The following is a 12,902-nucleotide window of genomic DNA, read 5'->3' as shown; positions in this document are numbered from 1 at the left end:
TAGGACGTGTCCTGTCTGTCGAGTGAGTGAGGAGCGTGGCGCGGAGAGGCCACTGCGTCCTGGCAAGTGCCGTCAGCTTCCGCTCTCCCTCCCCTCCGCTCGCGGTGCCCTTCGCACCCCAGACAGGCTTCACATGGCTGTGTTATCCCTCACGTTCCTGTCCTGTCCGCATTCCCGTGAAGAGCTTGGCTCTGAAACACCAGGGGCCGCAAGAGACAGAGACTGTCCCCACAGGGAGAGGGCGAGGGGAACTGGAGCAGGATGACTTCTCACCTGTAGGGGTTCCTGCCATTCACCTGTCCCAGCTCTGACTCCACACACGTGCTACTGCTCGCCCTTCTCTGTGCCGTCCCAGGTGTTACTGTCCCGACGCCATGGATCCTTCGTGAACTTCCTCAGCTTTGTCCCTGATGCGTCCCCACCAAGCTCTCTGCCCTCCGCACATTATGTCAACACCACTCAATCCTCGGTCCTGTGAGATGCTACGCCCCTCGCCGGTCCCCCTCCCACAGCCCAAGGACACGTCTGCCTCCTCACCGGGACACCGGTACCTCCCGTTCCAGCCATGCCGTCTCCGCGCACAGCCAGCTGCTTCCTGTTGAGCACAGAGGTGCTCAGGCTACGGCGTTCCTCTGACCCACACGCCTCCTTCAGTCTGTCCCTCTCCTGGACCTCTGGTTGCGATCTCAGTTGCCTTCTTCCCACAAGTCTCCCACAACCAAAGCCACGTTCCTGTTGTGCTGTGCCTTTCACGGCTCCCTTCTCCCAAAATGTACAAGATCGTGACACTGACCGGATCTCACACCTAGTCCTACCTGGACAAGCGCACACTGTGAAACTCATCGCTATCCCGCACTGACGCCTTAATCCCGGCGGCAGCAGCTCTGATACAACTTTGTTTACTGCATAACCATAGCATCTGCACTCAAGGAACCTTTCGGCAAGAGAGACTGGATGTTAATTCACCAACTCTAATTTTCCTGATCCCCTGAGTGAGGGACAGTGTCCTTTCCCTGGCCTTTTGGAGAACTGTTCTGAGCTTTAACTTTTGTATTAGGGACCCTAAACATCCACTGACTGTATCAGTGTGTACATTATTTCTGCAAATGAGAAATCCTCTCCATAGATGAAGGGCATGGGACCAACCCAAGATAGCTAAGAGTTTGTGGTGAGTGGCGGGGGGCTAGTGTGCATTTCTCAACACGTCTCCAGCAATGGGATTGCTATGCTCCTCACCCTACTTCATAATTAAACTCACCAGGTTCTGAGTTGCCTGTTCTCACCTGTTGCCCAGACGCACTCTGTACATCCTCAACTACAGCCACAACTTCCTCACCATTTTCTGGATGTTGCTCCCTCACCCAGGTCTGGATCTCCTGTGGCAAGATGGTGAGAAACTGCTCCAAAACCAGCAGCTCCAGTATTTGCTCTTTTGAGTGTGTCTTAGGCCTTAGCCACTGACAGCAGAGTTCCCAGAGCTTGCTAAATCCTTCATGGGGGCCAGCTACCTCCTGGGAGCATTAGTGGCTGAAGCGTTGGCGGGAAGTTTCAGAGTCCGAGCCATTGCTGGGAAGGGCTGACTTCTGTCCCTCTGTGGAGTCCTCACTTGGGGATGGTATGCCTGGGGACTCATTGTTGCAGCCATGACTGGCTTCAGCAAACTGGCTCACTGGTAGCCGCTTCTACTCTAGAGAGCAGATTCCATTTCTTCTCAGATCACTAGGAAGCCATTCTCCTGGAGACCAGTGCAAGAAGAGACACATGAGAATACCAGAGTGGTGCAGATGCACAGTTGAGAAAGACTAGGCTTTGAAGGGAGGCTGCAGAAAAGGGAAAAGACAGGGTAAATTTATCTCCTATTCCTTCCCTCTGCCTCTTGTGATGCATTTTATGTCCTGTTCCTTTGCTTCCTCCACAATCCAAGCCAAGGATCTAAAGCACTGGAAATACCAAAATAGCTTTCATCACAGCCAGATGGTGTTTGCTAATGAATTCTCCAAACTACTTTCTTTTGTTTCCCATAGATCGGGATCTTGTCCCTGCCCTCCCTCCCCTCCGGAAGCCAGGAGCCACCTTCCCAATCGCCACCTTCTCTTAAGGTGCCTCTAGTTCAACTTCTTCATCACTTTCACCCTCCCCCCTGCCGCCGCCACCACCACCACCACACACACACACATGCACACACACGGTGTGGATGAGAAATGACTGGTTTGCTGTATGCTCTTATTCTCCAGTATTCCTTTCTATTTTTGAATGCAGGCTCTTCTTCCTTTGTGAAAGAGTCCCTCTCTAGCCCAGTGGATCTCGTGGTGCTATTCGTTACAGTATCCCACCCCACCCACCTTGGGGAGCAGGCATGTGACATAAACAGAGCCTGTCAAAATTCTCTTGAGATTTTACCTACCGGTGGGGTAGGAGAAGTTCCAAATTTCCTAGGAATTGCTGAATTGGGTGGGTGTAAGACTTGAGCATGGGACTTTGGCTGGAGTCACGGTTCATGAGTTTGAGCTCCTCGACCAGCTCTGTGCTGACAGCTCAGAGCCTGGAGCCTACTTTAGATTCTGTCTCTCTCTCTCTCTGCCCCTCCCCCACTTGCACTCTGTCTCTCTCTCTCCCCAAAATAAATAAACATTAAAAAATATTAAAAAGAAAATAAAAACCAGACTCAAGTTACTCTTCTTCCAAAGAAGTTAAACTGCCTTCACTTATAATCACTTTACATGTAATGCAGCTCAAGATGCTAGAAGTAGAGAAATGGAAGGCATTATTGATCTTTTTAACAAAAACAGGAGCATCACATGGCATAGCTCCTCAGCACAAGGTCACGGACTCGAAGAAGTATCCCATGCCTCACAGATTTTCTACTTCCTGCACCTTCTCTGGATGAGGAATAATGTAATAAATGCTATCCTAGTTTCATGCGGAAGACAGAGCCTGTGCTCTTCATGACCCCCGCCACGGGGCGGGGTCCTCCCCCCCGTGAACCCCCCCCCCCCCCCCATAGTTTGTTGTAAAACGCCGGTATCGGAAATGTGTTTCACTCTGACGAAGACGCTGGCGCTTGGCGGGAAGCAGGACGAAGACGGGAGCAGGGCTGATTCACTTCGCGCTCAGCAGGGACGCTCTGAGGACTCCGGCTGCGCCCGGTGCGAGGTGTGGGGAAACATCCGCACGGGCAAGGCCCGGAAGGAGGACCCCGCCTGTCCCCACCGTCCTGAAAAGATTCCCAGCGGCAAAGGGGCTCACAGGCGGGCGTCGGACCCCGCTGTGAGACCGCGGCCGCGAGGAAAGGGAACACTCACCGGACTCGCTCAGCCGCCGGGCCGGAAGTGTGCACTTGGAGCCCCGGCGCTAGTCCGCCGGCTACGCATGCTCGCGAGCAGCGCCTTTGGACTACAACTCCCGGCGTGCACTGCGAAGGCCGGGCGTCGTCCCTCGCCAGCACCGACAGACTCAGCAGCAAATAGACACGAGAGAACGCCTTCTGGGAGCCAATCCCCCAGGGGAGGGGGCGGGCCCTCCTGCGGCGCAGTTCGCGCGTCATTCCTCCTCAGCCAGTGGAAGTGTCCGCGACGAGCGGCCCCGCCCCCGTCCCTGGCTCCCAGGTTCTGGGTCCCGGGTCCCCAGAGAGGTGAGTCCGCGGCCGGTGGGCGCGGGTTGCGGGGCCGTCGGCGAAGCTGCCGCCTCAGGCGCAGCCCCGGCCTGCACGCAGCCACGAAGCTGAGCCGCGCGCCGGAGAGCCCGCAGCTCCGCCTCGCCAGGGGCAGCCGGGGCGCCCTCAGAGGCCGGAGCGAGTGGGCCTGCCGGGCGTCGGGAGCGAGCCGCCGCCGTGCTCAGCCTGCCTTGCTGCGCGTGGGGGTTCCGATCCCTCCACTCCGGCACGCGCAGCCCCGCGGCTCCGGGCGACGTGCTCGAGGTCGGTGCAGCCCGGGTGCCGCGGAGCTGGCGCAGGCCACCTGTGTGACAACTTGAACTTTTCCTAGGATTTCCCGACCGCCAGATGGATCACCTTGCGCAGTTCCTCTGAGACCTCGTGCGTTTATCGATGAAATAAAAAGCAAGATTTTCCCCAGTTCCTTTTAGAACGTTATGACTTTTCTCCATTTGGAGACAGCTCAGGAAACTGCCAGAGGGACAGACAGCTCCTCTCCGTCGGGGCCTGCGTTGTCTTCGGGAGCTTGGGGCCTGTATGTGCCCCGCCCTCGCTGACATCTTTCCAGCGCTTAGAGACACTTGTCCAGAGTCATGATCTTGAAGGCTTGAGCCGCTTGCCAGGAGAGAGAGGCTGTCTCCTGAGCCCCAAGATGGCGGCTAAGATGGAGATAACTTTGAGCTCGCAGTCCCACATTCAGGCCTCCTCCAAGCCAGAGAGACACATAATAACAAAGCTGGAAGAGAGACGGGGACCCGCTCTGCAAAAGGACCGCCCCGATCCCGAGCTCTCCCGCCAGAGCTTCCGACGGTTTTGTTATCAAGAGGTGTCTGGACCCCAAGAGGCACTCGCCCGGCTGCAGCAGCTCTGCCGTCAGTGGCTGCAGCCCGAGCTGCACACCAAAGAGCAGATATTGGAGCTGCTGGTGCTGGAGCAGTTCCTGAACATCCTGCCCTCGGAGATTCAGGCTCGCGTCAGGCATCGATGTCCAATGAGCTGCAGGGAGATTGTGACCCTGGTGGAAGATTTTCAAAGAGCAGCCAAGAGACCAAAGCAGTGGGTAAGGAGGGCCCTCCCTCGTGGTCCCCAGAATTTCGTTTTCATCTGGATAGTTTCTGGTCTTTGGCTCCCTCCCTAGTTAGTCCAGAAATGGATCCGATGGCTTCGAAGGGTGCTTCTGGCTTCTGTTTGGGAACACCCCCTGAGAGAGATCACTGGTTGTCAGAAAACTCAGGCACTGGCACTCCAGTGAGGAAGTAGAGGATCAAGTAAGGTTCTTGCTTTTTGGCTGCCCGATCTCCCCACACCCATTCCTCCTGAAGGTTTCCTACAATCAGGATTCTTAGTAGAAAGGATCATATTGTTGGGTAGGAACTTGATTTGGGGGGAATTTCCTGGTGGACTTTGTTTTGGTGAAGTGTCTTGCTTTTGGATCAGGAAGTTGCAGCTCAGTTGGCCAGTGTTTCTTCCAGCCCCCACCCCCAAATCAGACTCCAGTCAGAGGCGAGGCAGGAAGCAAACAACCATGTGTTTTGGGGAATGGAGGCAGTCAGAGAGCAGGGTGAGCAGTGCACTCAGAGCCCTGCTACTACTGGGATCTCCTGCCCAGGGAAGCCTGGGGCAGAACAATTGATTAGTTTTTTTTTGTTTTGTTTTGTGTGTGTTTTTTTTTAATGTCCTCACCATCCTGCTTCCCCATCCAGTAGGACCTGTTTCCAGTAGAAGTAGGGAGGCACATGGACATAGGATGACGATCTGCTGGGCCAGTGTCATGACTAACCCTGATATTTGTGCCTTCTCTGTGTTGACTCTGAGGTCTTGAGAAAGACTCATGCTTTAGGGGCACCCACTCAAGAAATACTGGCTGATTTGAAGCAGCCTCTCTAATCATTCTGCATGTCCTTCCCTTTGTTTCCTTTGAGAGTCTCCGAAGTCTTTCCAAGTTGACCTCCAGGCTGTTATCAGGAATTCCCGGGTAAAGGGGTCATCACAGAGCAGTGAGAGAGGTCATGCTCCTCTCTACTGAGTCCTCTGGCTGCACGCTAATGCATGGGGCTTGTTCCTAGGTGGCCGTGTGTATGCAGGGGCAGAAGGTGCTCTTGGAGAAAACTGGATCTCAGCTTGGAGAACAGGAACTACCAGACTTTCAACTGCAAACTCCTAGGAGGTTTCCCCGGGAGAGTGCTCTGGAGGAGCCTTCCTGGGCGGGATCTCCGGACCAGCTGAGCTCTCATCATTGGGAAAAATCCACACTCCTCCAGGAACCAAGCCCCAGATTGGCTGGTACAGGTAAACACTTGATGCCTCTTCTCTCCCTAAGTCCTTTACCTCCAGCGGATTATCTCGTTGTTCTGAAAAGCCATAGACCTTGCGTTGAGTTTGTTTAATGTTTTATATAACAGGAGAGCTTTATTCCCTAACAAATTTCACAGATTAGAATGATAGCAATACTGTACATAAGAAGTACGTTTCTTTCAGTGTCTCTTAATGACTCTAACAATGCAGTACACAATAGGATTATCTAGGTCCTACTTTTCTGTTCCTTTCAGAGCTTCTTACAGTGAAGACAGATCCACATATGGCCACTGATGAACATCCATGCAAACCTTGGCTGAGTTTCATCACTTAAAATGGTCCCATGTTTAGAAAGCGCCTAAAGAATGTTAGGCTCATTAAAGGAAATGTCCCGCTCCATAATATCTTCAGCCTCTTCCTCTCCCTGTGATGTCTTATGTCTATTTCCCCACCTGTCTCTGGTACAATGCCAGTAATTGTTAGCCCTGCTGTACTCGAAGACCAAATGACAGTGACACTTTGGCCAATCTTAGTGATGTGAATACAGAGGCTGGTCAGCAAGTTAGAGCAAAAAGTTACCAGAAGGCTAGAACACGTTGATTTTTTAAGATTTGCTACATTCAGTGCAATACTTGAATTTGGTTATTCTTGGAACTTAAGAATGGAGAAGACCAAGGTGCTGGGCGGGGGCGACGGGGGTGGGGGGGGCGGGGTGCTCAGTCAGTTGAGCGTCAACTCTTGATTTCTACTCAGGTCATGATCTCACTGTTCATGGGATCGAGCCCTGCTCTGGGCTCTATGCTGACAGTGCAGAGCCTGCTTGGGATTCTCTCTCTTCCTGTCTCTGTGTCTCTCCCCTGCTCACGTTCTCTCTCAAAATAAATAACCATAAAAAATAAATAATAATGGAGAAGGCCTGGGGCATCCAGTGGAAAAGTACTGTGATCCTGGCTGAGGTCCTGACCCATAACCTATAGACTTTGTGGTCCTGGGCCTGCACACTCCCTTCTCCTGCCTCATCACAGGCAGCTCAGTGTGCATTCGGGCTCCATCTTCTTTTATTCGATCGCTGCAGTACATTCTCACGTTCTTCACCCCGAACATCAGCAGTGCCTTCCGTCGGAGCTGCACCGCTCAGTGCAGTTGCCGCTGGCCACAGGTGGCTATTTAAATTTTATTTATGGAGATAGAATTCACATGCTCTAAAATTCACCCCTTCAAAGTGTACAGTTCAGTGGTTTTTAGTGTATTTGTGCACTTGTGCAACCATGCCCTCTAATTCTGGGATATTTTTGTAGCCTCAAAAAGAAACCCAGACCCATTGGCAGTCACTCTCCATTGCCCCTTCTTCCAGCCCCTGGCAACCACTGTGTACTTTCTGTCTCTGGATTTGCCTGTTCTGGATATTTCAGAATCACATTTGTTGTGCTGTTTTGTGACTGGCTTCTTTCCCTGAGCGTAATGTTTTCACGGTTCATCCATGTTGTAACACGTATCATTCACTACTTTGTTCCTTTTATGGTGGATTTTCCATTATACAGACATGGTGTTTATGCATCAGTTGATGGTCATTTGGGGTATTTCCATTTTTTGGCTATTATAAAATCATGCTGCTGTGAACATTTGCGTACACGTTTTTGTGTGGTCATGTTGTCATTTCTGTTGGCTGTATACCTCGGAGTGGCATAGCTGGGTCACACGGTAACTATGCTTAACTTTGCGAGGAAATGCCAGACTGTTTTCCAGAACGGCTGCGCCATTCTACGTTCCCGCCAGCAGTCCCTGGGAGGATTCGGATTTCCCCACGTCCTTGTCAACACTTGTCAGTCTTTTTGGTTACAGCAGTCCCATTAGGTGTGAAGTGGTATCTCATGGAGATTTTATTTCCCTGATGGCGAATGACGTTGAGCATTTTTCCATGTGCTTACTGATCAGTCATGTATCTTCTTTGGAGAAGTATCCATTCAGATCCTTTGCCCATCTCTCATTTGCATTAGTCTTTTTGTTTTAAGAGTTCTCTGTATATCTTGGATACTAGAGTCTTATATATATAATTTACAAGTATTTTTTCCCACTTCGGGTTGTCCTTTCACTTCCTTAATAGTATACTTTGAAGCACAAATGTTTCTAATTTTGATCAAGTCCAATTTATTTTTTTGTTAGCTTGCTTGTGTTCTTGGTGACATATCTAAAATACCATTGTCTAATCCAGAGTCACAGAGATTTACGGCAATGTTTTGTTCAAAGGGACATTGGTTTAGCTCTTATATTTAGGCCTTTGATCCATTTGGGGTTGTTGTTTGTTGTGTTATGAGGCAAGGGTCCACCCTCATTCTTTTCCAAGTGGATATCCAGTTGTCCCAGCTGCTTTTATTGAAAGAAGTGTTCTCTCCCCATTGAATTGTGTCGACAACCTTGTTGAAAAGCAGTTGACCATAATTGTATAGGCTGCTCATTCAAATCTGGATTTAAATTAATGAAAATGAAATGAAATGTAAAATTCGGTTTCTCAGTCACACTAGCCACATTTCAGGGACTCAGTAGCTCTAGCTGGCTAGTGGGTACCCTGTTGAATAGCACGTGCACAGGTACCCATACACGTGTATCCTTCCCACCTGGCAGGAATCCTACAGGGTAGCACAACTCCAGATCCTTCTACCTGCCCACAGACATTCCAGCTGATTTCCATCCCAATCCTCAGTCGTGATGGTCACAAACTGTGGAGTTTCTGAAGTCAGGATACATGTCTAGCCTGTGTTACGGTTTTTAACCCTAATGCTGTCACGTTTGTAATGAACGAACATGCCACGTTTGCTGCATTTCCCATTATTTAAAGAAACTGTGGCGATCACTCAGTGTCCATGTGAGTGAGTGTGTTGCAGTGTTGAAATTTCAACTCTCTCTTATTTCCATTTGTTAATTAATGCTGGGGCTGATGGGTCTGCTTTTCCATATTTTTTCTTTCCCTAACCTTTCCCTAAAGGTCGGAAGAAGACATGGGGTTGGGGAACTTGGTTCCTAACTCTAATACACATTAGAATCACCCCAGGAACCTGTTAACCATGCAGATCTCCAGGTCCCACCCCCCCCAGAGATCCTGACTCCACAGCTGTGGGGGTGCAGGGACAGCCTGCTTGCGTAACAGGTGGCCCAGATGAGTCGAATGCAAGTTGCCAGGAGAGGACCACACTTCGAGAATGTTTCTTAGCTCTTTTGCTGAGGTCCTTTCTTCAGAGCCCAGGAAATGAAACCTGTTCTTTCTAATTGTAGAGGCCCCCAGAATGAAAAGTGACAACAAGGAAAATCCGCAGCCAGAGGGGGCTAAAGGAGGGAAGCCATGTGCCCTGTCCCCTGGCAGACCCAAAGGTAACGGTCTGCAGAGTCCCGAACCGCGAGGGGCGAATAGGAATGAACCCCGGTTGTCACGGAGGCAGGTCAGCCCCCCGAATGCTCAGAAGCCATTCGCTCACTACCAGAGACATTGCAGGGAACTGGAGTACATCAGCAGCCCCCTGAAAAGCCACCCGCTGAGAGAGCTGAAGAAAAGCAAAGGGGGCAGAAGGAGCCTGAGCAGTCGCTTGCAGCGCCTTGGTCACCAGGCGGCCCGCTCGGCAAAGAAGCCTTACAGATGTGATGACTGTGGGAAAAGCTTCACGTGGAATTCGGAGCTGAAAAGACACAAGCGGGTGCACACAGGGGAGAGGCCCTACACGTGCGGAGAGTGTGGGAACTGCTTTGGGCGCCAGTCAACGCTGAAACTGCACCAGAGGATCCACACCGGGGAGAAGCCCTACCAGTGCGGCCAGTGTGGGAAAAGCTTTCGCCAGAGCTCAAACCTCCACCAGCACCACAGACTCCACCACGGGGACTGAAAGCGGGGCTTGGTTCTCTCCGTTCAGAAGGAAGGCATCCGAATTTCTCCTTCCCTTACTTGCATGTAAATCCCAGGGTGTCTGTGTGACTTACAAGGAAAGCAAGAAGTCCCTGAGGGATGCGGTGCACATTTGGCCCGTGAGGAGTTCCAGAAGATGCCGAGGGGGACGTGACCGTGTTGGTGACAGGGTGAAGAAGTGGCAGGTCTGGGCGTTGGGTCAGAGAGAACTGGGGTCTCTGTTGGAGAGCAGGGAGTGACCGCTGAGAGAATCCGGCCCATCCCGCAGGTGCCCCTCCCCCCACCTTGGTGTGCAGTCTTCCCCCTGCCGCTTTATTTATTCTCGAAATACGTTCAAGGGGAAATTCCGTATGTATATACCTGATGTACTTGCTGTCGTGCCCGACAGTCTTTACCGCACACGCACTTCGGTAATAACGATCAGTGATTTCAAGGCAAAAGATCATTGGAATATAAATCCCCTAATACTCTTTCTGTCATTGCTGGCCGTTCATAATAAAGGACACATGAAGCGAGAGCGTAAACGTGTTTGTGTGAGGACGGGATTCCCGAGTAAGTAGTTCTCCACACGCGTGCGCACACACAGTGAGGGGAGCCCTCACTGCTCTCCTTCCTCAGGCCGGTGATGAAATGTTAGAAAACTGGATTCTTTCAGGACCTTTACTAAGAACCACTGAAATGGGTTAATTTTAGGACGTGTAAATTCTCTCTCGGTGAAGTTTCTAAAAAAGAAAACACAAAAGATATCTGCACGAAGTGTTCAGGTCCTGGAACGAGGCCAGAGTTGATCTCGGTCCGTCCCCACATTCTTTCGGAGTAAGAATCCGAACCCGGTCGGTGTGGTCCTTAGTCGCCCACAGCAAACGAGTGGATCTCGGACTTCCGAGAAGACCGCTGGTAGATGGGTGCCTCCGGCGGGAAGCGGCCGTGTGGCGTTTCTTCTAAAGCGAGGATACCCGAATATCTGCAGGTCCTTGCCGGCCTCCTCCAGGCTGTCTACCGTGCTGCATCCTCCACCCCCAGGGGGCTCTGCGCACACCGTTCCCTTCGACCTTAAGACCTGCAGCCCCCACCACTTCCTCCCTCTCCCGCCTCACAGGAGTGGCCTGCCCAGCAAAGCCTTCCCTGGGCACTTTTATTGTGTCACTCCCTGCCTCACACCACATGCCGCTGCTGCTCAGCCTGGGAGCAGATTTGCCCCCCAGAGGACGTTTGGCAGTGTCTGGAAATGCTTTTGGTGCTTATGACTCGGGGGCAGGGAGCGGAGCTACTGACCTCTAGTGGGTGGAGACCAGGATGCAGCCGAGCGCGCCGCAGTGCACAGGACAGCCCCACCACGGGGTCACCTGGCCCAGCGTGGCAGTAGTGCCGAGGTCGGGAGCTGTACTGTTCACGGTAAAGGCTCTTTAGGGACAGGAACCATATTTCCCCATCATGTTAGCTTTTGGACTGAGCCCACGCCCCGCCAAGAGAAATAGGTGTTGTTCTGTCAGGGCCAAGTCCCGAGTCCGAGATCCTGGTGACGATGTGTTGAATGCAGTGGACAAAGCCTCTTGTCTTCTGGCCAGAGAGAGACTTAATAGAAGCTCATTGGCCTTTCTCGTCGTTTTTAGCGGACCTTTAGACTGATTCACAGTCCCCTTCCCGGCAACCACGTTAGATTTGAGAGGAGTTTGGGGCGCCTGGGTGGCTCTGTCACTTAAGCATCTGACTCCGGCTCAGGTCATGATCTCACTGTCCATGAGTTTGAGCCCCGCCTCAGGCGCTGTGCCGACAGCTCGAGTCTGGAGCCTGCTTCGGATTCTGTGTCTCCCTCACTTTGTCCCTTCCCCACTTGCCCTGTCTCTCTCTCTCTCAAAAATAAAATAAAAACTTAAAAAAAAAAAAAAAAAGGTTTTAGAGGAGTTTGCCCTAATTACTCCTCCTGCTCCTTACGTCACCCCTGTCTGTTGCCTCTCACCGGTCAGGACCTCTTGATTCCTCCTTTGTCCCCACCTCATCCATCTCCTTTTCCCAGGCCAATTTTGCTGTCATAAGACCCCCTTAATCATAGTTATGTCTGTATCAGTTTCCCATCGGCACTGCAACAGATAGATGATCACAAACTTAGTGGCTTAAAACAACACAGTCTCTTAGAGTTCCAAGGGTCAGAAGCCCAACGTCAGGTTCACAGAGCCAAAATTAAGGGGTCCGAATGGGTGAATCTGTTTCCCTGCCTTTCTGAGCTTCTAGTGGCCATTGTATTCTGTGGCTTGTGGCCCCCTCCTCCATCTTCAAAGTGCATGTCTCCATTCTCTGACACCACATCCCCTCGTCCTCTGACTCTTACCCTCTGGCCTCCCTCTTTAAACGGCTGTAATGTTTATATTTGGGCTCACCCAGATAATCCAAGATAATCTCCCCGTCTCAAGATTCTTAATCATATCTGCAAAAATCCCTTTTGCCCTATAAGGTAACATTCACGGCTCCAGGGATTAGGATGTGGGCATCTTCGGTTGGGGGGTTGGGGGGGCGGATTTGGCCCAACCATACCCATGTGTTGAATCAACTGGGTTAGTCAAAGATCTCTCCTGAAAGCGAATGAACTAGATCTCCAGTCTTCTTATTTATTAAGAGTTGGAACAGGAAGACTTCTTTAAATAAGAGCTTTGTTTGTTTGGTATGTTTTGGAGAACTTTGTGTATGTGCTCTCTCTCTTCTGCACACAATCAGTGATTGCTGAATCTTAGGAGTGCCTGGATGGCTCAGTCAGTTAAGCGTCTGACTCTTGGTTTCGGCTCAGGTTGTGATCTTCTGGTTCACGGGTTCGAGCCCCGTGTCGGGCTCTGTGCTGACAACGTGGAGCCTGCTTGGGATTCTCTGTCTCTGTCCCTCGCTCACGCTCTCCCTGTCTCTCTCAAAAATAAGTAAACATTTAAAAAAATAATTGCTGAATCATAAAGTCAAGTGCGGTCCTTGGATAAATGTGGCACAATTGCCAATCTGAATCTCACTCCTTCCCAGAAGGTTTTCAAACCTGTGATGCTCCCTTGTCTCTCCCAGCCCAGTTTTCCTCCGGCAGGT

General features: G+C 51.4%; 1 protein-coding gene across 3 annotated transcripts; it reads left to right on the top strand.

Annotated features, from left to right (window-relative positions):
* The first annotated feature begins 3,555 nt into the window (after positions 1-3,555).
* ZNF174 (zinc finger protein 174) lies at positions 3,556-10,356 on the top strand. Of its 3 annotated transcripts, XM_040459199.1 has the most exons (4): positions 3,556-3,631; positions 3,984-4,712; positions 5,719-5,941; positions 9,218-10,356. In XM_040459199.1, the coding sequence occupies exons 2-4, from the start codon at positions 4,305-4,307 to the stop codon at positions 9,817-9,819; spliced, it is 1,233 nt and encodes a 410-aa protein (XP_040315133.1). In that variant the 5' UTR covers positions 3,556-3,631; positions 3,984-4,304; the 3' UTR covers positions 9,820-10,356. The 3 variants fall into 3 exon arrangements, with proteins under 3 accessions (XP_040315133.1, XP_040315132.1, XP_040315134.1); XM_040459198.1 differs by lacking the exon at positions 3,556-3,631 and having other exon boundaries at positions 3,638-4,712; XM_040459200.1 differs by lacking the exons at positions 3,556-3,631; positions 9,218-10,356 and adding an exon at positions 6,202-6,344 and having other exon boundaries at positions 3,638-4,712.
* The last annotated feature ends 2,546 nt before the right edge of the window (positions 10,357-12,902 follow it).

The sequence above is a fragment of the Herpailurus yagouaroundi genome, unplaced genomic scaffold (assembly GCF_014898765.1).
Source record: "Herpailurus yagouaroundi ecotype Mexico unplaced genomic scaffold, PumYag 222, whole genome shotgun sequence".
Lineage (NCBI taxonomy): Eukaryota > Metazoa > Chordata > Mammalia > Carnivora > Felidae > Herpailurus > Herpailurus yagouaroundi.
The sequence above is the reverse complement of the archived record's forward strand: the minus strand, read 5'-3'. Positions and strand labels throughout refer to the sequence as shown.

Bases quoted from the DNA above. Each gene is read 5' to 3' on its own strand.
- ZNF174 (XM_040459199.1), top strand. From the start codon at position 4,305: ATGGCGGCTAAGATGGAGATAACTTTGAGCTCGCAGTCCCACATTCAG. The intron at 4,713-5,718 runs GTAAGGAGGGCC...GCTTGTTCCTAG, and splicing joins CCAAGAGACCAAAGCAGTGG to GTGGCCGTGTGTATGCAGGG. The intron at 5,942-9,217 runs GTAAACACTTGA...TTCTAATTGTAG, and splicing joins CCCCAGATTGGCTGGTACAG to AGGCCCCCAGAATGAAAAGT.